The 24,277-nt window shown below is 38.1% G+C and overlaps 1 protein-coding gene across 11 annotated transcripts in view; it reads left to right on the top strand.

Annotated features, from left to right (window-relative positions):
- The window catches only part of TRAK1 (trafficking kinesin protein 1), a 257,382-nt gene that overhangs the window by 205,023 nt on the left and 28,082 nt on the right, over positions 1–24,277 (top strand). For all 11 annotated transcript variants that reach the window (XM_056800219.1, XM_056800220.1, XM_007505048.3 and 8 more), the window contains 9 exons: positions 1,074–1,174; positions 4,249–4,357; positions 7,429–7,507; positions 10,401–10,531; positions 12,969–13,043; positions 13,636–13,773; positions 18,309–18,385; positions 20,756–20,992; positions 22,919–23,235. In XM_056800219.1, the coding sequence (XP_056656197.1) occupies positions 1,074–1,174; positions 4,249–4,357; positions 7,429–7,507; positions 10,401–10,531; positions 12,969–13,043; positions 13,636–13,773; positions 18,309–18,385; positions 20,756–20,992; positions 22,919–23,235 (1,264 nt within the window). The remainder of the gene's footprint in view (positions 1–1,073; positions 1,175–4,248; positions 4,358–7,428; positions 7,508–10,400; positions 10,532–12,968; positions 13,044–13,635; positions 13,774–18,308; positions 18,386–20,755; positions 20,993–22,918; positions 23,236–24,277) is intronic.

Here is a 24,277-nt window from a genome sequence, read left to right as displayed (position 1 = left end):
TGCCCATCTGTGTGTTTCTAAAACTCAATTGCTATTAGATTTCCAGACATTGTTAGCTGAGTCTCTTAGTTGAAAGTCCAAGAAACAACCAGTGCTCCAATTAGTAGGACTAATGGAACAACCCTGCCCCTATCCCTTTGTGACCACATTATTTGAATTTGCCCTCCATATTTCCATTGGGCTGGAATGAGTGACCGTATTTTACATAATTATTATTTCAACTAGTGTGTCTTTGAACACATATAGCTACTTCAGGCATTAGTTATTTACACTAATTGAGACCATGCTGTATTTAAAAATCTCCTTTACTCGCTCAAGCTCCATCCTAATCTTATTAACATAAGTAAAAATAAACTTAAGTGAAAGGCAGTTTGATTTTTTTCTTGAATAAGATCAACTTTCCCTGGAATTAGGAGTTTTTTTTTCTTCTGTTTTATCATTTTTCCACTGTCCCATTCTTCATGACCCCATTTGGGGTTTTCTTGACAAAGATATTGGAGTGGGTTGCCATTTCCTTCTCCAGCTTATTTTACAGATGAAAAAATTGAAGCAAACAAGGTTAAGTGACTTGCCCAAGATCACATAGTCTGAGGCCAAATTTGAACTCATGAAGATGAGTCTTCTTGACTTCAGACCTGGCACTCTATCTACTACACCACCTAGCTGCCCATGAAATTAGTTCTTAAAAGTAGAGATGTTGAGGTATTTATTCCTTATCTGTACTCCTACAGGAAGTCTTTTCTGGTCCCTTTTCCTCAAAGGCTACTTTATTTCTACTTTGTGTGTATCTTGAAGAAACCTAATTATTTATTAGCTTCCCTCATTGGAATGTAAGCTCCTTGAGGACAGGAACTGTTTCTGCTTTTTTCTGCATCTTCCCATGCTTAGTACGGAAAGTGAATATAAGATAGTGTATCAGGGATATTTTGTAAGATTGTTGGTTTTGACAAGAGGTAAGTGATTAAAGAGGTATGTTTGGGAGAGTATGGGAAATTGGAGTATTTATAGGGTTTGGTTCTTGAAGCACATCTCCTGCAAACTGAACGAAGCCGGTGACTCCTCTCCTCATTCAGGTATCTCAATTGCGACATGAATTGTCTATGAAGGATGAACTGCTTCAGTTCTATACCAGTGCTGCTGAAGAAAGTGAGCCTGAGTCTGTCTGCTCAACCCCGTAAGTGAACATCCTGGCCCAGGAGTACAAAACCAACAGTTTTCCTTTGATGCTTTTAAGGAAGCAAGAGATGAAGTAAAATACATTAGTGAAAGGGTTATTTCAGACTGAGAGATTGATGGTGGTCACTTGCCTAGGCATAGGACCTGGGATTTGATCTTGTATCTGTCTGGTCCTCAATTTCCTTGTTTGTAAGGTGAAAGGGGTGAGACTAGATAGATTCTGAAATCTCTGTCTACGATCCTGTAATGGACTGATTTAATAACTGGGGTGAGGAATGTGGAATTAAAGTCATCCGATAGATATTTGCTTCTTTTTTCTAGGATATGAAATATTTTTAAAGTACAAATTCCAAGTATGGAATTGTTTTTATTTTACCAGTGTAGGGAACTTTAAGGAATTACTTATTCCTGTCCCTTTTCTCTTGCTGGAACTCTCTTTTGCTGTTTGCTAAGATAGATAAGATTTATTTTTTATTTATTTTTTTAAACCCTTACCTTCCGTCTTGGAGTCAATACTGTGTATTGGCTCCAAGGCAGAAGAGTGGTAAGGGTAGGCAATGGGGGTCAAGTGACTTGCCTAGGGTCACACAGCTAGGAAGTGGCTGAGGCCGGATTTGATCCTAGGACCTCCCGTCTCTAGGGCTGGCTCTCAATCCACTGAGCTACCTAGCTGCCCCCAGATAAGATTTATTTTAACAAAAAAAGTTTTATTAAATCATTTAGACTTGAAAGAAGTCACAATAATTAACACACTTTTCTGTGTGTTCTGTATACCACCAACCCAAATGGATTGCTTGTGCATTTTTATAAATAAAAATGAACATATTTACAGTGAAAAATAAAACTATATTTGGCAGATAAGTTAGCTGATTAAGCAGTAGTTGTAAACTGTCAGTGGACAGGAAATGAATAACCCCTCCCTAACAACTTGTTATAATTTCATCTGCAAATATACTTTCAGTGCTATCTTCTGTAACATTAACTTCCTAATTCCCCATTTACAGAAAATCTCCCTTACAAAGAATAAAAGAGGGAAAAACAGTTCAGCAAAACTAGTTAATATCTCTAACCCCTCACATTTTATTAATGCCATTAATATAGGAAACTCTGAAGAACCTGTTTGCCACTGCAAATAGACTCTGTTCCTCAACTTAGAGACTTAGAGAGGGTGACTTGAGAAGTTCATGGATTTATTCATGAATACACACAGTTAGTGTGTCAGAGGCAGGTCTTATGGATGCCAAAGCCAGCTCTTTATTCAGTGTACTATTCCATATTTCCTCTCCAATGTGGAGGAGTCCTTGAAAATAAAATAAGCAAGCCTAGCCCATGAGTGAATGGCACCCAGGCCTGAATAATTAGATTCTAGAAATAATCATGTTGTGAGGGAACAGAGAATAGGCATGATTGCCCCACAGGGCCACAGTCGCAGTTGTCATCTGTCCACCTGATCTCTTGGCAGCCAAGTCATTGATTACTCTGGGTAATTGATGAACTGCTTGCTTCAGGTTATGGGAACCTCAGCACATTAGTTATATTAGTGAAGCTTAGCTGAATTACAGCTCTGGAAGGGAAAAATATTGAGTCTTAAGTGTTTACAAACCTTTCTGGAAAGATAATATTGAATTGTGAAGAGTAAAGGAAATATCCCTGACTTGCGAATGGTTGTTTTTATACCTAAAGAGCTCCTGAGATGTTTGTAAAAGCACAGTGCCCAGTCCCTAGTAGATACTCAATAAATACTTATTTCCTTCCCTTTGTAGAGCCCTTCTTTGCTGTTTTGCTGAGATAGTGGGAAGAAATGTTGGTGGGAAGAACAAATTCACAACTTCTAACCAACAACTTGTCATTTCATTTGCAAATTTCTTTTTGTTTTTTTTTTCTGATTCTTTTTTAAAATTTTATTTAATTGATTAACTTAGAGTATTTTTCCAGTATTACAAAAATCGTGTTCTTTCCCTCCCCTCCCCCCAATCTCCTCCCATATCAGACACACAGTTCCACTGGGTTTTACATATGTCTTTGGTCAAGACCTATTTCCATATTATTGATATTGCAAATACGTTTCTAATGCTGTCTTTTGTATCATTACCTCTCTAATTCCCCACTCACAAAACTATCGACATTTTATTAAATGTTACACAACTTTAGTTTCTTGGCTAAAGAAGTTAGGGTAAATACCTTCTTTTATTACCTATTGAATTTAGCCTTAGTTTAGTCTTGATATATAATGAAGTTTCATTGTTTCTGGTCATAGTTATATATATATGTATATATATATATAATTTTCCAAATAACATGCAACAACAGTTTTCAACATACATTTTTTAAAATTATAAAATCCAAATTGTCTCCCTCCTTCCCTTCCCTCCCCCTTACTGGATGGAGATGGTAAGAAATTTGATTGGGGTTATACATGTATTATACAAAAACTCTCTTCCGTATTGGTCATTGTTATAAGAGAATACTCATATAAAACCAAGACCCCCAAATAAAAACACATATAAACTAAAGTGAAAAATAGCATGCTTTGGTCTGCATTCCAACTCCAACAGTTCTTTCTCTGGAGCTACATAGCAATCTTTGCCCTAAGTCCTTCAGAATTGTCCTGGATCATGGTATTGCTGAGAGTAGCCAAGTCTTTCATAGTTGATTTCACAATATTGCAGTTACTGTGTACAATGTTCTCCTGGTTCTGCTCACTTCACTTTGCATCAGTTCATGTAGGTCTTTCTAGCTTTTTCTGGAATCATCTGACTTATTATTTCTTGTAGCATAGCATCATATACCACAATTTGTTTAGCCATTCCCCAATTGATGGCCATTCCCTCAATTTTCAATTCTTTGCCACCACAAAAAGGGCTGCTATAAATATTTTTGTATGAGTAGGGCCTTTCTCCTTTTTATGATCTCTTTGGGATACTGGTCATAGTCTTAAAGCATATCATTTTCCTGATTTTGCTTCCTTCACTTCCCATCAATGTGTGCAAGTCTTCCATGCTTCTTTGTAGTCATATCCATTGGTTTTTACAGTGCAGTAATATTCCATTATTTCTTTTTTTTTTAAACCAGGTTGAAAAGGAATGAGTCTTCATCCTCAGTGCAGAATTATTTTCATCTGGATTCTCTTCAAAAGAAATTAAAAGACCTTGAAGAAGAGAATGTTGTGCTTCGATCAGAGGTGAAGCCTTCCCCTTATCTCTTTCCACAAGGGTGGGAACTCTACTTTCCTTTACTTGGGAGAACAAATACTCTGCTAATACCAGCAGTGGTATCCTGTGTAGGACTAAACCAGGTCTCAGATCATCACTTAAGCATGACTAAGGGTAATACTTAAATACTTCACTAATGAAATCATCTGTTATTTTTTTGGTCTGTTGATCACAGACTTATTGTAATGTGGAGGTACCTCCAGGTTTTTGAAAGCTGCGTTGGTAGACCACAAATTCTAGCAAATCCTGTGAAACCAGGAAGGCTCTGAGTTGTGGCTGAGCACAGGAGCGGCCTTGCTAATAATCCCTTACACCTCTTACAAGAAGTCCTTCCTGATCCACTGAGTTATTTTTGCTATCTCCTTCCTCAAAGTCACTTGTGTATACAATACCTCCTCCACCTTTTCTTTGATAGCAAGGATTATGGGATTGTTATGTTTTTTCTTTTTTAATTTTGTCTTTATATCCTCAGTGCCTTTGCACATTTTTTTTAAATGGGAGATCCCAGGGAGGAAACTATTTCCTCATTGGCAATTATTTTGCAGTTTATACTTGGGATACTGAGAGATTGAGTGATTTTCTCAGCGTCATCCAGTCAGTATGTATTAGAGAAGGGACTTAGACCTTAGCTGTCTGGAGTACAAGGCTGGCTCTTCTATCTACTCTGGCAAGCTACTTCTCACACAGAGCAGCTGTTTAGTAAATGCTGATTGGATTGTACTTAATTGATGTTTTATAGTGTATAAAGCATTTTCCACTCATTATCTCTTGATACATAAAACAAGGCAGCAAAAGAAGGTATTGTTATCTCTATTTTATAGATGAGGAATCTGAGATTGAGAGGTTGAGACACTTTGCCAGGGTCACCCAGGTAAGTTCAGAGAGGCTCATCACCCCAAGGTTGCTACCAAATGATGTTTTTTTTAGCCACAGAAACTCATGAAGATGGATCCCATGTGAAAGTATGAGGGAAAGGGGTATGATTTATATCTCTGGGCAATCAGCCAATCAAGAAATATTTATTAAACACCTACTATGTGCCAGGTTCTGAGCTAACAGTTTTGAATGTAAATACAAAGAAGGAAATTGATCCTTATGCATAAATTGATCCACACACATAAAATTATGCACAACATAATGCATACCTACACACATACACATATAGACATATAAAATTGTGGCTACATCAAAGAAATTGTCCTTTGAAATCTCAATGAAAAAACAATATGCATTTCCAGAAGAGAGTAATGATATTAAGTTCTGGCATGAATTGTGAACTCAAGGTCACTTTCTTCATTACACTTGTGGAAAACATATTCATTTGGAAAGGCCAATTCTACAAACATTCATTTATTACCTCTTAGATGCTTTCCATTGGAACGAACCTTTCTTTTAAAAATATCTGCCTGTTGGTGTCTGTCTTCAAGGAGTTTAGAATCTAATGGGGAGATGGGACACAAACACAAATGGTGATGACATGTAACTCACGTCAACAAGCATAAACTGAATGATTACCCAGAGATTAAATGCTGGGAATACAAATATATGCAGAAAGATAGATCATCCCTGCCTTCAAAGAGCTCACATGCTAATGGGGGAGAACCACAAAAGGAAGGTGAAAAGTAGGGGTAATATGGGGAGGGAAGGAAGGATAGACAAAGGGTAGACAAAGTCCTATAGAGATGATATATCCTGGAGAGGAATGAGTAATATAATAAATGAATACAGAGCACCATAATATAATAAGATATAATATAATATGATATGTTATAATATATCATATAAGGTATGATATATATACATATATATGATATGATATATATATATATAACATCTGTATGATGCTATATAATATAATGTAACATAATATATGATTTGTTTATATTATATTTATTTATATGTATTATATATTTATATATATAAATATATTATATATATTATATATTTGTTTATATTATAATATAATATATTATAATAAATGTAAGTATAAAGTACTGTGGTAATGATATGACATGGTATAATATATATAACATTACTGAATTGTTTTAATATATATATATATTAGAATATAATAGGTACAGAGTGCTTTGATAATATAATGATATGATACAATGTAGTTAAACATAATATATAACAAATTATTAGATTATTTTTATTATATACTATATATGGTAAATACAGAGCAGTAAGAAAACAAAATATGATGAAAAAGATTATGGCCAAAGCCATCAGGGCAAGTTCAGTGGCTTTTCCTGCCTTTCCCCTCCTAAAGTTTAAGAATAAATGGCTAGAACCAGGTGCAGATTTCATGTTGATCATGTCCCCTAGAAATTTCCATCTAATTTGCCAATCAGTAAGAATTTATTAAACAGTCACTATGTTCTAGGCACCATCAGGTGCCAGAGATGCAAAGCCAAAAAAGGAAATAGTCTTTGCCCTTGAGGAGAAGTGTTTGAGACCTATTTCTCCTGCCTATAGATTTTTACAGATCTGAATTATGACTGATTTCAATAATATAGATGTGTGAGATGAGATGAGGCCATATAACTAGGGCTATCTATCCCATATCCTTGGTACACTGTAAAGAACACTGAATTTGGGGCTCCTCCATCACTTGAGAGGTATTTGACCTTGAGTAAGTTACTCATTACTCTCCTGGCCCCAGTCCCCTCGTCCCTAAACGAGGTGGGTTGGGCCAGATCACTTTGAGGTTCCCATTTAGCTTGCACCTTTTCCATCATTGTGTTGACCCTTGATGGCACAATTAATATCATCCTCTGTCCTGTATTCAATAAAAGTGACTTTTGTGATGATGGGGATGGGGGGAGGCTTTAGAGGAATCCATAGTAAGGAAGTGTTAGTTACCGAGGAGCCTTCCTCAGATGTGCTTCTAGAAATGATTGCTGGAGGTTTGCCCAAAGAGCCCTCCAATTGGTCGTTTTGTACATCTATGTCTGACAGATTATCTGACAGTGAGCAGAGGTTTCCGTCCCCAGGAGCTAAGTCCTAACCGTGGAATTTGTGATTCCATTTTGTACAGGCTTGCCAACTGAAGACTGAAACCATCACATACGAGGAAAAGGAACAACAGCTTGTTAATGACTGTGTCAAAGAGCTGAGTATGTATTTTTCTCTGCTTTAGTCACTACTCCTTGGCATCTGCCACCACCCTATTCAGAGACAGGCTCTTTACACAGGAACCTTTGCATCTTCATTGTTCTCTGCTTCTGTTCCTAAAACATATTGGTTTTTGCCTATTCCCTTGGGGAATAATTTTAATAATAAGTAATTATATTATAATTTGTATATATAATATTAAGTATAATATAATTATAATAATTAATAGTCTTAATAAGGAAGGGGAAGCTAGGTGGCTCAGTGGATTGAGTGCCAGAAATAGAGACAGGTGGTCCTGAGTTCAAATTTGGAGTAGACACTTCTTAACTGTACGACCCTGAGCAAGTCACTTAACTTCCACTGCCTTATTCCTCTTCTTTCTTGGAACCCATACTTAGTATTAATTTTAGGAAGGAAAGTAAGGGTTTAAAAAAAATTAATAATAAGGAAGGGAGCCTATTAATTTCCTTGTTTCTGATAGTTTCTTATTAAGGATTTGTGAGAGGTAAATGAATGAGAACATGTGAGGTGGTCAATTTTATTACCCTTTATTTTTCTCTTAAATTTCATTAATTTCATCATTAATTAATTATGTATGTGTTTAATTTCTCCATTGTCTTTCTTCTAGAACCTTTGAGTGATCAAATAGAATAAGGAGAGAATAAGCAGCAAAGGGATCTGCCTAAAATATGGAGAAAGCTGTATTTTCAAGTGTTTTACTTGGGGAAAATGTCAAACCTTTTGCCCTTGAAAAACAAATATCACATTAACTTTTATTTTCACAAGTTTCCATGATTAGATAAAAATGTAAACAGAGTGTTTCTTGGAGATCAGCAAGATACTAAAATGAATATGGTCAGATCTAATGATTAGACACAATGCCTTTTTATGTGGGTTTTAAAAACTCCTGAGAAATTTCTTGACACCCCTTAGATGTAATAATGATAATGATAACAATAATAAATAGTATTTATATAGCGCTTAGTGTAAGATTAAAAATTAATAGCCAATACTCCAAGTATTATATTTTTATAAGATTTATTAATCATCACTTGAAGTAGAGGAAAGAAAAAACCCTTCAGTAAAGAGAGGCTTACCCAAGAGAGGCAGAAGAAGAGAGAGGGCTGGCATCCAACTATATACAAGATGTGAGCATGCCATGTGGTAGAGAGAGGAAAGGAATTCTGGGGAACATAATCCTGGGGTACAACAGTCTAACTACATACTATTATTGCCATGCACAGTGCTGAGTGCTTTACAAGTATCTCATTTGATCCTCATAACAACCTGAGAGGTAAATACTATTATGTTTCCCATTTTACAGTTGGAAAAATTGAGGCAAATAAAGGTTAAGTTATTCTCCTGAGGCCAAATGGCTGGTGATCTTGAAATTCCATGTAAGTGTGTAGAAGAGATTTTGATGGTGAAAGGTGAACTGTAAAGAATGATTACATGAATTGGCCAAATGCTGTAGTCAGCAGAGTGATGATCTTGGGGTCAGGATAAGTTGAGACCAGCACCTTAGCTCTGTGATTTTGCAAAACTCATGGTAGGTTCATTTGGGTCAGTGGGGCAAGCTCAAACAGCTAGTTAGTAGCAAAATTGGAAGTGGAGTAGAGGATCCCAATCCATAGGCTAGTTTCCATTCTGCTACGCCACGCTGGGGCAGCGAGGTGACACAGTGGAGAGATTCTACTACATACTGCCTCTTTTTGTGTTGGAGTCCTCTTTGTGATGCACGATTGGCCATACCCTGACACCACTGGCCATCGACCTTTCTATCTCCCTATCTTGACCTGGTCTGCCAAAATGACTCACTGTGTTTTTTCCCCCTTTGGTTTTTCATTTGGATTCAGTCTGGTTTATTTTCTACATCTGTTTGGAGGAGGTTTTTTGGGTTGAAGGTTCTCTGTACCTCCTCCTGCTGCTCTATCGGCTAGGCTCTACCTCCTGACATCAAAATTTTGTAGTGATGGGTAACTTTGGCTTGCTAGATGGCATAGCAGATAAAAATGCCTGACCAGGAATTGGGAAGATGAGTCTTTCTGAGTTCAAATCTGACCTCAGACATTTAATAGTTGTGTGACCCTGTGCAAGGGACTTAACCCTGTTTGCCTTGGTTTCCTCATCTGTAAAATGAGCTAGAGAAGGAAATGCTCAATCATTCTAGTGTTTTTGCCAAGGACATTCCAAATGGGGTCGCAAAAAAGTTGGACATGAATGAAAATCCACATTGAACTGAACAACATCCACCATACTGTCTTTCACATATTCTTTATGACAGTATCAGATTTGAAAGACCTTAGTTAGAATCCTATCTCTGGCACTTACTAGCTATGTGAGCCTGGGAAACTGCCTCACTTTCTTCATCTGTTAAATGGGGATGATGATAATAATAGCCCCTACCTCCCAGGGTTGTGAGGATCAAATGAAATAATATATGTCAAATACTTTGTAAACCTGAAAGCACAGCGTAAATGTTAGTTACTATGTTATTCCTGCCTAAAAATCCTTTTTGTTACAAGTCCCTGGTTTTCATTTCTACTCATAGTTTGACGTATAGAACAGTGCACCAGCATCTGGGTTCTTGGCCTGTGGAACATAAACAAGTCAGTTAATTTCCCATTCCCCTGGGTCAGCTTTCCAATCTGTAAAATAACAGATATGATCAATATGTTTCTTACCTAACTTCCAGGCATATAATGTAAAGATGATCACTTCTGAAAAGCACAAAGAAAGGAACAAATAAGATGAAAATATTATCTTGGCTCTTACTGAGAAATTTCTGTATATAATTGTTTAAGATCCCTCCCTGTAGCCAGCTCCACCTTAGGGATTGGCAAGTACTGCTCTTCTGACCTTTCTTTCGTCATTATTTTTCTTGTGTGATTTCAGGAGATGCCAATGTCCAGATTGCCAGTATCTCAGAAGAGTTGGCCAAGAAAACAGAGGACGCTTCCCGGCAACAAGAAGAAATCACCCATCTTCTTTCTCAAATAGTTGATCTGCAGAAGAAAGCCAAGGCTGTAAGACTTTGGAGTTTCATTTGTTTCACGCAGAATGACAGTCCTGGGGCACAGGGCAATCATTATCTTGTACATTTGTATTTTTAGAAGTTTTCTTGGGAATCACAGTTCTAGAGCTGAAAGAGAGGCCATTTAATCTGACTCATTTATAGTAAGCCTCAGAGATGGGATTTGAACTCACTTCCTTGAACTCCAGAGCCAGTGATCTTCCCATAGTGCCCCATTCATTTATAGAAAAAATTATTAAAGCTTGAAATGGCACAAAGAGTTTTGGGACACTTTTGTATAAAGCACAACACCAAAGAAATCAGTAGAAATGGAAGGCAGTTTAGAAGCCCTTGAGTCCAGTACCTTTATTTTATAGATGAAGACACTGAAATCCAGTGACTTGCCCAAAGTCACCCAGTTATGGAAGGCAGGATTTAAAACCAAGTCCTCTGACTTCAGAGCTCATGTTCTTTTCTTTTTCTTTTTCTTAAAACCTTTACTTTCTGTCTTCGTATGAATTCTAAGACAGACACAGCAAGGGATAGACAATTGGGGTTAAGTGATTTGCCCAGTCATGCAACTAGGAAGTGTCTGAGATCAGATTTACACTCAGAAAGCCTCATCTGGAGCTCTATCCACTGTGCTACTTAGCTGCTCTTTCCCATGATATTTTATTTTTATTTTTTACCAATTACATGTAATAACATATTTTCACCTAAGTTTTCTGAATTGACATGATCCACATTGTTTTTCTGTCTCCTTCCCTCCTCCCTCCCAGAGATGGCATGCAATTCAATCTGCTACCCATGTTCTTTTAAAGAAAGAAAGAAAAAATAGGGATGCCTTTTGTTTTTACATCAAATTCATTTCCCGATATCTCCATGACCACTTGGTGACCCTTCCCATATAGTAAAGAAGACAACTAAGCAAAAGCAGTCAACATAGAGACCACATCTTGCACTGTGCACATTATTCTGCACTCCAGTCTCCTAGCTCTTCAAGGAAAAGGAGGAGGTGCTTTTCTCAAGCCAGAGTGGACCTTATAATTGGCTTTATTGGGGGCCCTTTGCCCCCAGTCCACACTGCCTCCTTTGTCCTGGCATCTTGAATAGAAACTATCTGGTTGACCAACTCTAGAGATGAATATATATTCTGTCTCAGAACATAAGATCATCATTTGTGAAAGGAGTGTTGGTTAGAAGAGCAGAAGCTTCAGAGACAGATTTGGATTTCTAGTTAGGAAAGGTTTTCTAACAGTTAGAGCTGTCCAAAGTGCAATGGGATATTTCAGGACAGAGTAGAACCTGGATTACCCCTTGGTTGGGATACCCTGTAAAGGTCCAAATTGTATTAGATGCCCTCAGAAGTTTCTCCTAATGGGAATATCTGGCATTTCTCTTAAACTAGAGTTTCTCTCTGTACTCAGGTGGTTCTTTGGTCTCATTAATGGGCAGGTTCCCTCTGGGAGGACAGGTCACAGCTCATCCTCACCTTCCTGTTTTGGTCTACTCTCTGATACTTACATAGGTTCATGGGTGAATTGAAACCACTCTGGGCTTCCTTTTCCTTCATATTAGACCAGATCTCTAAGGACCCTTCTTCCTCTAGGTGTATGATCCCAAGAACTTCAAGGATCTTCAAGGAAGACCTAATAATATTTCATTGGAATGAATGCAGCATGTATGAGCTGTCCAAGAAAAAAGATACTCTTCTTTGCATTCTGTATTCTTGTTCTATTATTAATACAATTAATACAATACTTTTTCTGTTATTAATACAATTAATACAAGATCTTATAAAAGATGTTGGTCCAATGGGAACAAATAAGCTCGTGGAATGGTATACTGGGTCTTCCTACTCATGCTCTATCCAGACCAGGAGTTGGCCTTTCTAGGGTCACCAAAGGATATTTTACAAAAGAGGACAACCATTTTTACATTGTCTTCTGAGTGGGACTCTACTTTTCTTTTTGCCTTTTTATACCACAGTGCCAGGTGCAAAGTAAGTGCATAATGCTTATTAGCTGATTGAAATTGAATATGGAGCCACAAATATAATGAAGGGTTTCTCGGGGCTGCCTTGATGCCTTTGTTAGATGCACTCTGGTACTTCTTGGGAGCAGCTCTTTGTGCTGTCCTGAGAGTACAGGGTATGGATTTTTATTTCAAAGACTTAGGAAAGAATGTGCTTTGAAATCCATGTGTGGTGAGGGGGATTACATTGATAGTTGAGATTTTTTTTCTAGAAAAGAGAGTTGTAAAAGATTGAAAGAAAAATGGAGAGTCAGTCAACCCATAAGCATGAATCTCCTACAGCATATGAGGCATTGTACAGCTAAGTACTGGGTATACAAAAAAAGGCAAAAGGTGGTTCTTGCTCTCAAAGAGTTTATAGTCTAATAGGAGCTGCACATTAGCTTGTATAATACATTTTCTTTGTCCTGTTTCAGTGTGCTGTTGAAAATGAGGAACTCGTCCAACACTTGGGGGCTGCTAAAGATGCCCAGAGACAACTTACAGCGGAGGTAGAGACAATGGCTTTATATCATTTAGGGGTTGGAATTTTTTTTTAATTTGTATTAGTCTTTCTGTTTATTTTAGCAGCCACTTCTTGCCCAGGAAGTTCTTTATTTTTAGGTCATAAAGTAGTTTACGACCTTTGTTTGATTTTATGCCCAGCCATCATACTTTTCCCTTTTGCTCAATAGGAGCCATTTAAGTCAGGCCCCATTGACAGCATGACTTAAGTATGACTTAAATTGAAATTAATTTAATTTAAATTATGAAATGTTAAAAAAATTTAAATTACAAAAATGATCATCCTATACCCTTTAAAGACATTTCTACCTTATTTGGCTGGCTTCACAATTTTTAGGTGGTAATCTCAGTTGTCCCAGAAGAAAATAAATATTTTTTAAAAAAAGGGATTTTCAGAGAAAGGAGACGTTTGGGGTGATTGGGCTCAGTCCTGTGGAAGATCAGTTATTTCTGTCCCTGTCTCTGATGTGTTTATTATGCTGGACTTCTTACTGGGGGAATGTAGCTGTAGTTTTGGCATATCATTTCTGAAATGTTTGTTGCACTAACTTTCTGGGGACCTTTCTGGATTCCTTACAGTTGCGGGAGCTGGAGGACAAGTATGCAGAGTGCATGGAAATGCTTCATGAGGCGCAGGAAGAACTGAAAAATCTCCGCAATAAATCCATGCCAAACACCATCTCCCGACGTTACCACTCCCTAGGTCTCTTTCCCATGGTAAGCAGCATCTGGCTTGGGCTGTGCTCTGACATATAACAGATTTTTAAAAAAAGAACCAAAAACACTACCACACATCAGAGTTCTCCTAAGGAGGGCAAGAGGAATCCTTTTGGAGAATAGAAAGTGTTTACATTGACGTGGGCTCCAGGTGACATAGAAACCTCCTGACCTTTGTTAGAGTTTAAATAACCTCATAGGAGAGAATATTTCCAAATATATATATATATATATATATATATATATATATATATATATATATATATATATATATATATATATATATATGAAGAGATTTGGAAATTCCATGCAAATATATTTTTAAATATATATTTTAATTGATATATACCAGAACATACAAGATCCATGATTCCCAGAGGCATGAGTTAAGCTTTATCTCTTTTTGGCTTATCCCTGGACTTTACCACCCAAAGGACAGCAAGTGAATAGAGGCAAGAGTTAAAGGTTTGTTGTGTATGAGTCACACCTGGCCACAGCTGGGGGCTTCTTGTTAATTGGCTTAGGAGAGGCTGATTGTAGACTTCTGCCCTCAAATCATTTAATTAAAAGGGAAAGAAAAACCCTTGCAGATCCAGCTCTTATTGGTTAGGCTACCTGGCATCAGTAGGGTACAAAGTACTTCAGGTTACATTTTGAAAAAGGATTGCAAGGACCCTGGACATTTTTACCACTCTTGGATATTTATTAGTTCTAGTCTTGAGGGCTCTACTTTCATCCAGGCTCAGGGATCAGAGGGAAAAACAGAACAGCCTGAAATGGTTTATATTTTCTATTCCTTTTTAAAATGAGCAAAGATAGCATGGATTGATATTGGCCATGAAGTCAGGGAGATATGTGTTTGATTTCCAACTATGGGATATGCTGGCTATCTGACTTTGGGGATGCTACTGAACCTCTCTTGCTGTAGGCAACTCTCCAAGGTTATATGTTATAGGGAACAGGTGGCAACCTGCATTGATGGAGGAAATGTACTCACCTGAAAGGTCCACATTCCAGCGAAATCATGGGTCTAATCCTTACTCTATCCTTTGAGACAAAAGGTCTTGAGCTCATCATTCCAGGAGAAGTGGAGCCATGACAGTTCTCTGAACATATTGGAATAACCGTCAAGTGGAACTGAGAATAGACATATAATGTTTTCCCCATGAATGAAGTGAAAGTTTCAAATATTTAGACCTATTGTGAGAGAATAAAAATAGAACGAATCTTTCAAAAGTTGAATGGGTCTCCTGGGAAGCTAATGAATTCCTTCTCACTAGAGGGCTTCAAGAAATGGTTGGATGGCTTCTCATCAGAGATATTGCCCAGAGAATTCCAGTGCAGGTGTGGTTTAGACTAAATGGCCTTCCAACTTTGGCACTCTCAAAGTTACTTCTTCCCAGAGCTTTGGCCTCATTTATTTCAGAGTTTGAAATTTGTGGGCCCATACTGCTTTATATAACTTAAAAGAGGTACTTTCCCTCAAGATACTGATAATTTATTAGTGCTAACAACTTAAAGCACATATAGGACAGAGTTATTGGCCTTAATTAGTTATGAGTAGAAAAGAATACTCCTTAGTCCTGGGGTTGAATTACACTGAATTCTGAATATGGGAGATAGAAGGGGATGCATGGATAGAGTAAGAGCTATTTTTTGGGAGAAATCAGCCCCTTTGCCTACCATTGTGCCATTGAGTGTACAGAAAGAGCAACTCCCTGCTTTGAAGAGCTTCCTATCTTATAAAACAAAATTAACATGAAGGAAGGCACCTTGGTGAAGTGGAAGGTGGACTAGCTTGGGAACCAAAAATAATTGTCTGTTAGATACATACCAACTGACTTTGGGCAAGTCACTCTGTGACTTCTAGGTGTAGAAGGATAGCATTAACAAGGGCATAGAGGGGAGAAGACACATCTCAGTTGGCAACTCAGCAAATATCGAGTGCTATTGGGTGCCTGGCATGGTGCTACATGTTCGAGATTGAAAAACAGGCAAAAGAATTCTCTGCTTTCAAGTAGCTCCCAGTCTAATGGAGGAGACAATATGCAAACAATTACATGCATTGGCAAACAATATGTATCCAGGATAAGTTGGAAATAATCAACAGAAGGAGAGTACTAACATTAAGCAGGACTTTCTTACCAAAGATGAGTTTTCAGCCAAGACTTGAAGGAAATTTGAGGCATAATTGAGGAAGAAGAGAGAGTTCTAGGCATAATGATCATCTTCAGTGAAAGTATAGACTTAAGAGATGGAGTGTCTTGAGCAAGGAACAACAAAGAGCCAGTGGAGAGGAATGGGAAGGGACTACAAGATGGCGGCAATGCCTGAGAAGTGAAAGGAATGTATTGAATAGATAATGCAAAGACAGAAGTGACAGGACTTAGTAACAGACTGGATATTAGGTGGATGGGGTGGTGGGAGTGAATCCAGAAGGATACCTGGATTTCCAATTTGGAGAAAGTGGTTTAAAGGTGAAAGCTATTGAGTTCACTTTGGGACTTCTTGCTATACAAGAGAATGTCTCCTCTCTGGACTCATCATGGAGGAAATGATCCTTGTTAGAAGAGTGATAGCAGATTTGATTAATAGGAAACATTTTGAGTCTTTTCCAATATCTCCTTTCAGCAGCCAATTCCCTTGTTTATAAGTCACAACATGCTCTTTAAAAATTAAAAAACAACAACAACAACAACAAAGTGCCCTTTTGGAAGTAGGAAGAATTTACCAAGTGCCAAATGTTGTAGAAATACAGTGTGAGCTAATTATTTTACTGCTTTCTGGCTAGAAACCTTTGGCTAAGGAGAATTAGTTTGGGGATACAGAGAGCTTCTGGCCATCCTGTTTCTGAGCAGTCAGGCTGGCTGTTTTAGACTGCTCATAAGAACTGCCAGCCTGGATTTATAATTTTCGTATGAAAAAAGAGAATCAAGCCAGTTCACATGCTGAGACCCTGACTTCCCAGAGGCGCCGATAGTGTTCCAGTTTTGGTAGGTGTTTATCAACCTAGAAAACCTTTGTATGGAAGCTCAGGGATGGGTTTTTAGTTTGAGATCAGGCAGTGCTCACTTGAAGAAGAGGCTTATCACTGGAAGGTCTGCCACCAAGTGGAGAGTTCTCTTTTTGGTCACAGAAACTCATGGACAAATACTATCTCAGATGTCATGGATGAGTTGTTCTGTCATGACTGAACCAGCTCCCTCACCCTGGAAACTCTTGGTCTTCTGGGGTTTTGAAGGAGAATTTATTATTACATATTATATTATTGATATATGATGTGAGATAATTCTATATTATCTCAATTAAAAATTATCATATATGAGAATAACTTAGAGCATTGTGGTCTAATATGGCCTGATAAGATTTTTTTAAACCCTTAATTTCTATCTTAGAATTAATACGATGTATTGGTTCCAAGGCAGAAGAGTGGTGAGGGCTAGGCAATGGGGGTTAAGTGACTTGCCCAGGATCACCTGGGCTAGGCAGTGTCTGAGGCCAGATTTGAACCTAGAACCTCCTGTCTCTAAGTCTGGATCTCAATCCACTAAGCTACTTAGCTGCCTCTAAGAGATGATTTTTAAAATTAAAGTTAAGAATAATTTCTATCAGCCGTTACATCTTTCCAGACATATTCCATCTTCCTCACTTTGCGATTCCTATTCCAGTGATCTCTGTGACCCTTGGCTAGGTTTGCTAACCCATGAAAATTTAACTAAAACATACTGTAAGAAAAAAGGTAGAGTTCTTGAATCTTCACTTAAACTCACTATTGCTGGGGATGGTGGTATATACACTTGTAACTCCTCTTGGGGAAGGTGAGGCCAGCAGGTCTTCATCTTGGGAGTGGGTATAAAGCCAACCAGATGTCCATACATTAGTGTGGTGCTTGGAGCTTGGGTGAGGATGGGTTGACTTGTGGTCAGTACCAAGCTGACTAAAGTGGAGTGAACCATGACTGCTGCTTGTCCTGCCTGAATTGAAATAGGGAGACCCAAGCTCAAAGCAATTTACTACCAAATTTCTTCTTATTTTTCTGGATACCTCCTGAGAGGTGACTGTAAAATCCTGGGGATACTTTTCATCTGCTTTGGGACTATGAAAAAGTCTCTTGATTTTTTTGTTCCTTAAGTTTTCTTGAGAGGTGGGCAGAGTAAGCTAAGGGGATAGAGGGCTGGCTTCTGAGGCAGGTTGACTTGGGTTCAATTCCTGCCTTTGATGACTGTTGACTGTGACACTGGACAAGACACTCAACATTCCACCAAAACTCTCTTAAGTTGCAGATCCACTTTGGTAGAGGGAGTTTCATCTCTGAGAACTCCATACACAGAGGAAACAAATCATTGGCCCCATTCTCTATCTTCTCTTCTCCTTCCTTTTATAAGTTCCTCATGAATAGTATTCTTCATGGTAATCATATACTTGGTACCCTGGCTACCTACCTCCTTTCCAGGGCCATTAAAAGGATAATTAAGTTGCTACTAACTGGATTGTCTCTAATGTAAAGCACTTAGATTTCTTTTCATTTTGCCCAGGACTCCTTGGCTGCTGAGATAGAGGGATCGATGCGAAAGGAGCTACAGATGGAAGAACCTGAATCTCCTGACATTACGTAATGGCCTGACAGTTTCATTCTAATGTTTATTGACAACTGACTTACTGATTGTTAGCTGGTAGTGATTAGAAATGAGCATTACTTTAACCACTCAAGAGACCAATAATACTTCACAGTAGTGCTTCCCTTCCCAAATTGTGGGCAGTAAGGAACATTTTTCCTGTGGTGGGAATATTGAATTCAACCCACCTGAAAAATGGAAAGCAATGTTTTCTTTAAAAAAAAATTTGTAGGGGGCATCTGGGTAGCTCAGTGGATTGAGAGTCAGGCCCAGAGCTGGGTTCAAATCTGGCCTCAGCCACTTCCCAGCGGTGTGACCCTGGGTAAGTCACTTAGTCCCCATTGCCTAGCCCTTACCACTCTTTTACCTTAGAACCAATACACAGTATTGATTCCAAGACAGAAGGGAAGGGTCTAAAAAAGGATTTTTAAAAACTTTTTTAACATTGTGATACAGTTTTTAATAATCATTTTCTGACATTTTGAGATTCATGTTCTCTCCCTCCTTCTCTCTACACCGCCTTCCCCAAGATGGCAGCTAACATGATACAGGTTATACATGTGCTGTCTTGCAGTATGTATTTCCATGTCTGTCAGATTGTACAGAAAGACACAGATCCCTTATACAAGGAGAAAAAGCCACACAGGAGATAATGTGAAAAATGGAATGCTTCAAACTGCATTCAGTCTCCATCAGTTCCTTCTCTGGTCATGGATAGCTTTTTTCATCCTGAGACTTTTGGAACTGGCTTGGATCCTTGCCTTGCTGATAATAGATGAAAACAATGCAGAGAAACTAAGTAGAGAGAATGATTGAAGAGATGTGACCCAGATTGGCTTTCTCTTCACTTTTTTGGATTTCTCTATGAAAGATTGGCTTTTTTCCTTTGTGTTCCTTAGTTTGCCTCTTTTAAAACTGGACTTGTAATTGCTGATGTGATATTCATAAGGTCTCCTTCTTACAGAGGAGAGGTTCTTACCCTGGCCAACATGAGCTTCTTTTTTTTTTTTTTAATTTTGATAACTGTATTTCAATATCTTTTGTTTTCTTTACAATCCTTTTAAGTATTTAAAAATATTCCTCCAAGAAGGAAGAGTTCTAGCTTTCACTACACTGCAAAAGGGATCCATGAGACAAAAAAAGTGAAGAACCCCTTTTTCTCTCCCTCCAAACTAAAATTTCCCACACAGCACTTATTGTGTGACCTTGGGCAAGTCCCTTTACTTGTCTGAGTTTCTCTTTCCTGGCCTAAAAAAGGGTACAAGGTAGGATTTGCATGTGTGACCTGTCATGGAGTTGTAAGACTCCAATGAAGGTGACATATGTGAGATGATTTGAAAGTTATAAATAAACCCTAAGAACGTATCCTCCAAAATTGGGGTTATAGTACTTCATACTCAAAGAGAACCAAAATGATCAGTGTGTCGGGTACAATGCTCAGACCAATGGGAACTCTGATGGCTCTACCACAAATCAAGTGAAAATAGACCCTCTGAACAAAAAAGGCTATTATTATATCAAAGGAAGGGTATTTAAGAAAGCTTTGGTAAACAGGGACATACGAATGCACCAGCTCTCTTTCATATGCTTGCTAAAGTCATTTTAATACAAGTGTTGCTTTTTTTTCTCTCTTGAAAGCAAATTTAAAGAATGAATAATTCTTCACTGTCCTTGTTTGACATGGTTTCTCTCTTTTTGGGAATGGCTCATTTAAAAGCATCTGAGTGACTTGAAGATCTGCTCAGCCTAAAAGGACGAGGGTGACCTAAAGCAGGTCTCTTCAGTTATTTTGTGTTGACTGAGTTACATTCTCGAAATATAAGGCATCATTGTATTTTATAGCATTTCCTTTGGGGACAAACTAAACATTAAGGGCCTTCATCTTAGCAGGAATAATAGCTAGCATTTATTTAGCACTTTTACATGGCTGCCAAGTGCTTTACAGATATCCTATTTTAGCCTCGTAACAATTTGAGCCTCAGAGGTAGATACTATTATCCGTCTTATTTTATTTTATAGATAATGGGAGTTAAGTGACTTGCCCAGGGTCACACAGCTAGTTGCTGAGGCCAGATTTGAACTCTGGTCTTCCAATAGGTTCAACATTCTATCTACTGGGTCAACAACGGCTGCAGTGTAAATAATTTCATTCAGAAGGATTATAAATGAAATTAGATGTTTTTGAGCTTTTTGGTATTTACCATGGACTCAGAAATATTTATAGGGCATGCAGTAGCTAGTTGCTTGAAGTGAAGATTTGGTGTAAGTGAATTAATATTCCCAGATGCCATTTTGCCTAGATTCTGGCCTCTCTCTGGTGCTTGTTTGTTTACTCTTTCTCTCATCTTTTACCTATTTCTCTCCAGCCATCAGAAGCGTGTTTTTGAGGCTGTGAGGAACATTAATCAAGTAGTCAAGCAACGGTCCCTGACCCCATCTCCCATGAACATCCCAGGCTCCAACCAGTCCTCAGCCATGAACTCCATCATCTCCAGCTGTGTCAGCACACCAAGGTCCAGCCTCTATGGGGGTGACATCACCAATATCATGATTGACAATAAGACCAACAGCATCATCCTGGAAACGGAGTCATCAGACACAGGGTCAGTGGGTCCTGGTGATATGGTTTGGGTGCCATTTTGGTTATTGGAAGGATTTGGATTATGTGCCTAACCATGTAAACTGGTCAAAATGTGAGACATTGCAATTACCAAATCTCTTTAGCTCATCAGTTTATGAGATCTTTGCTTGAGGTCATAGGATCCTAGATCTAGAAAGAGGGACAGCTTTTAAGGTCATCTTGTTCAACCCTTTGATTGTGAAAAGGAGGAATCCGAGGTTTAGAAAGGATTATTGACTTGTCTGAAGTAATCTAAGTAGCAAAATTAGATTCAAATTCAAATCTTGTTGACTTGAGTTCAACATTTTTCCCCCAGTGTATCATTCTCTCTGCATTTTGAATGAAATTAGGAGGAATGGTAAAAGAATACTGAGAACCCCTTGCTTTCATCTATAAAATGGAAGGGTAGGCATATGAAACTACTTCCTCCTTTCTTAGTTTGACTCCACCCAAATATTTGACAGTCCTGTGGCCAAGAATAAAATGAGGAACTCAGTGGGTCAATTGTGTTTTTGATAGAAACATGATTCATATCTGCATAGAGCTCACGGAACCATTCGTGTATTGCTTTGATATAGAATTTGGCCCTTCTGGGTGATTTTTCCTTGGTAGAGATCATTGTAGGCTGCTTGTTCCCCTAGTGCCTTTTAGAATCCTTTGTCCTATATATGTTAATAATAAACCTACAAGAATTTTTAACCATGTTATCTTAACTAAATTAATATATTTAAAGTACTTTGCAAATCTTTTTTTTTTTTACTTTGCAAATCTTAATGCACTATGTAAATGGAATTGAATAACAACAACAGCACTTCTGTTGTGCTTTAAGGTATACCAGGCAGTTTCCTTACAATCACCCCAAGAGGTAGTTGATATAAATGTTAATTCTTTTTTATCACATCCAGAGGGTTGAAAGGATTTGTAGGAGGTCACATTCAAAAAAGAGTGAATTCTTATTTCAGGTATAGGTTGGACCAAGATGGCCTCTGGTATTCCCCTTTTAATTCTGAAATTTTCTGAAATGTTATACTAGGCTTTGATACTGAGATCAATTCTGGGAACTATCCCATGTAATCTTTCATCTAATTTGAATGAGCAATTGTCCTCTAACATAGGTTTTAACCTGGGCAAGCCTTAACCTGGGCAAGGTGGTTTGGTTTTTTTAAGATGATGAGCAAGTGTCTTCTCATTTAATTCAGGAAGCAAAAATATCTCTAAGCACAGTTCTATTATTCAAGAAGCATTTATAAAAGAATAATTGTGTGCCAGACACTGTCCTAACTGCTGGAGATACATAGCCAAAAGTGAAACAGTCCTTGCACTTAGGAGCCAACATTTCAATGGGAAGAAATGAAGTGATATGCAAATAACTGGCCAAATTCAAGATAGGTAGAGAGCAGGAAGGCAGTCTTAGAGAAGGAACCAGATGAGGACCATGAAAGGTTTCCTGCAGAAACTAAGATTTCAGCCAAGTTCTTAGAAAATCAAGAAGAACCAGTTTGAACAATACGCATTTTTCCTATATCTTTCATGACAAGGGAAAATTATAACACATCATCAGTTTCCTCTAATCTTGATGACCTATCAAAAAAATAAATTTTTTCAATTGTACCAGAAGAAATAAATTTCATAGATAGGCACGTTGTAATTTATTTGCCTCTGTATTGAATAACTTTCATTTTTGCATCCGTGTTCTAGTCTTGTTTCTCTCAGATGATAACCTGTTATTCTTGACAAATAGGTTTTCTTAATTATAAACCCTAAGAGTAGATGCTATGATCCTATGATCCACGTATTCTATGAGATCCAAGAATTGACTGCATTTAAACTTTTCCAAGTTCCTTTCCTTGGACATTTTCCTTTCTCTCACCCTCCTATCTCTATTTCCCTTCATCATCCTGTTTTCCAGAAATGAGGACAAGAATAAGAAGCCTGGGACTCCAGGGACTCCTGGTTCCCACGACCTAGAGATAGCCCTTCGGCGACTGTCACTTCGACGGGAGAATTACCTTTCGGAAAGAAGGTTCTTTGAGGAAGAGCAGGAGAGGAAGCTAAGAGAATTGGCAGAGAAGGGCGAGCTTCACAGTGGTTCCCTTACCCCGACTGAAAGCATCATGTCCCTTGGCACCCACTCAAGATTCTCGGAGTTCACTGGATTTTCGGGCATGTCATTCAGCAGCCGTTCATACCTGCCGGAGAAACTCCAGATTGTGAAACCCTTAGAAGGTGATAAAGGGCCTCGGCCTCTTTCCGTCATTCTTGGTGACTCTCTCTGGTCCTTAATCCATCATCGAAAATCAGGAAATCTCTGCAATACCTACTCTTTTTACTTTAAAGATAGCCATCCCCGTTGCTGGTTTGAAATCCGTTGAGGTTGACTTACACCATAAGCCTTAGCCATTCTTGTTGAAATTAAAACAAACAAACCAACCTTCCCCTAAAACTCTTGACCATCAAGTGTGCTTTTTAAGGGCTCAAAAGCAATTTAATTCAAACTTAATTTTTCAATTGAAATGAATTTTGTTAATGTTTTTTTCTCTCTTTTTTCATGTTTCTGAAATGTTAGAGAAATATAAAGAAGCTGTTTAGGAACTCATAAATGCTTAGATCTTACTAGGGACTTTGGAAGAGCAGAAAATAAATTCCCCATTTTGATTCCCTAAATACGGGTGTCAAAACCAATTCATTGGCCAACTGAAAATAGGTAGAATGAACACATGGTAGTTTAGTTGAAGGGGTGCGTATGTGTATGTATGTATGTATGCAGAACAAGGCTTCTATAGCATGGAGAGTATGGAAATGTCACAATGGAAGTATCTCTTTTACTTATATCCATTAAATCAGTGTCTTTCAGTACCTATGAATTGCTATTTCAGGAACACTACTGGTGACTGAATTTGGAAAAAAACTCAACTTTTCTTGTCTTTTCTACTTCTTCTTTGCCCCTTTTTTGAGATTGGATGTCCCTATCCCACCCATGCTGGAAATGCAGGAGCTACTCAAGGTCTTCAACCCAGTGCCAATAGGCACAGGAGACTTGATGCTCTGTTTCTCCTTAGGCAACTTGGTGACTCCCAATTACGGGGGCTCTCCTCATTGATATGAATTCCTGATTGGAATAGCTGAGAACTCCCGAGTTGAAGAGATCCATCAGCCTCAGCCTCCGTAGATGGGATTGCAGTTGTGTGCCATGATGCCCTGTCTATTTTTTCTTCATTTGAGATTGTGATATCTTTGTCATGTAATTTGTCTGCATGTTGATCTCACC

Source organism: Monodelphis domestica, chromosome 5 (genome assembly GCF_027887165.1).
Source record: "Monodelphis domestica isolate mMonDom1 chromosome 5, mMonDom1.pri, whole genome shotgun sequence".
Lineage (NCBI taxonomy): Eukaryota > Metazoa > Chordata > Mammalia > Didelphimorphia > Didelphidae > Monodelphis > Monodelphis domestica.
This window is presented reverse-complemented; position numbering and strand designations above follow the sequence as displayed.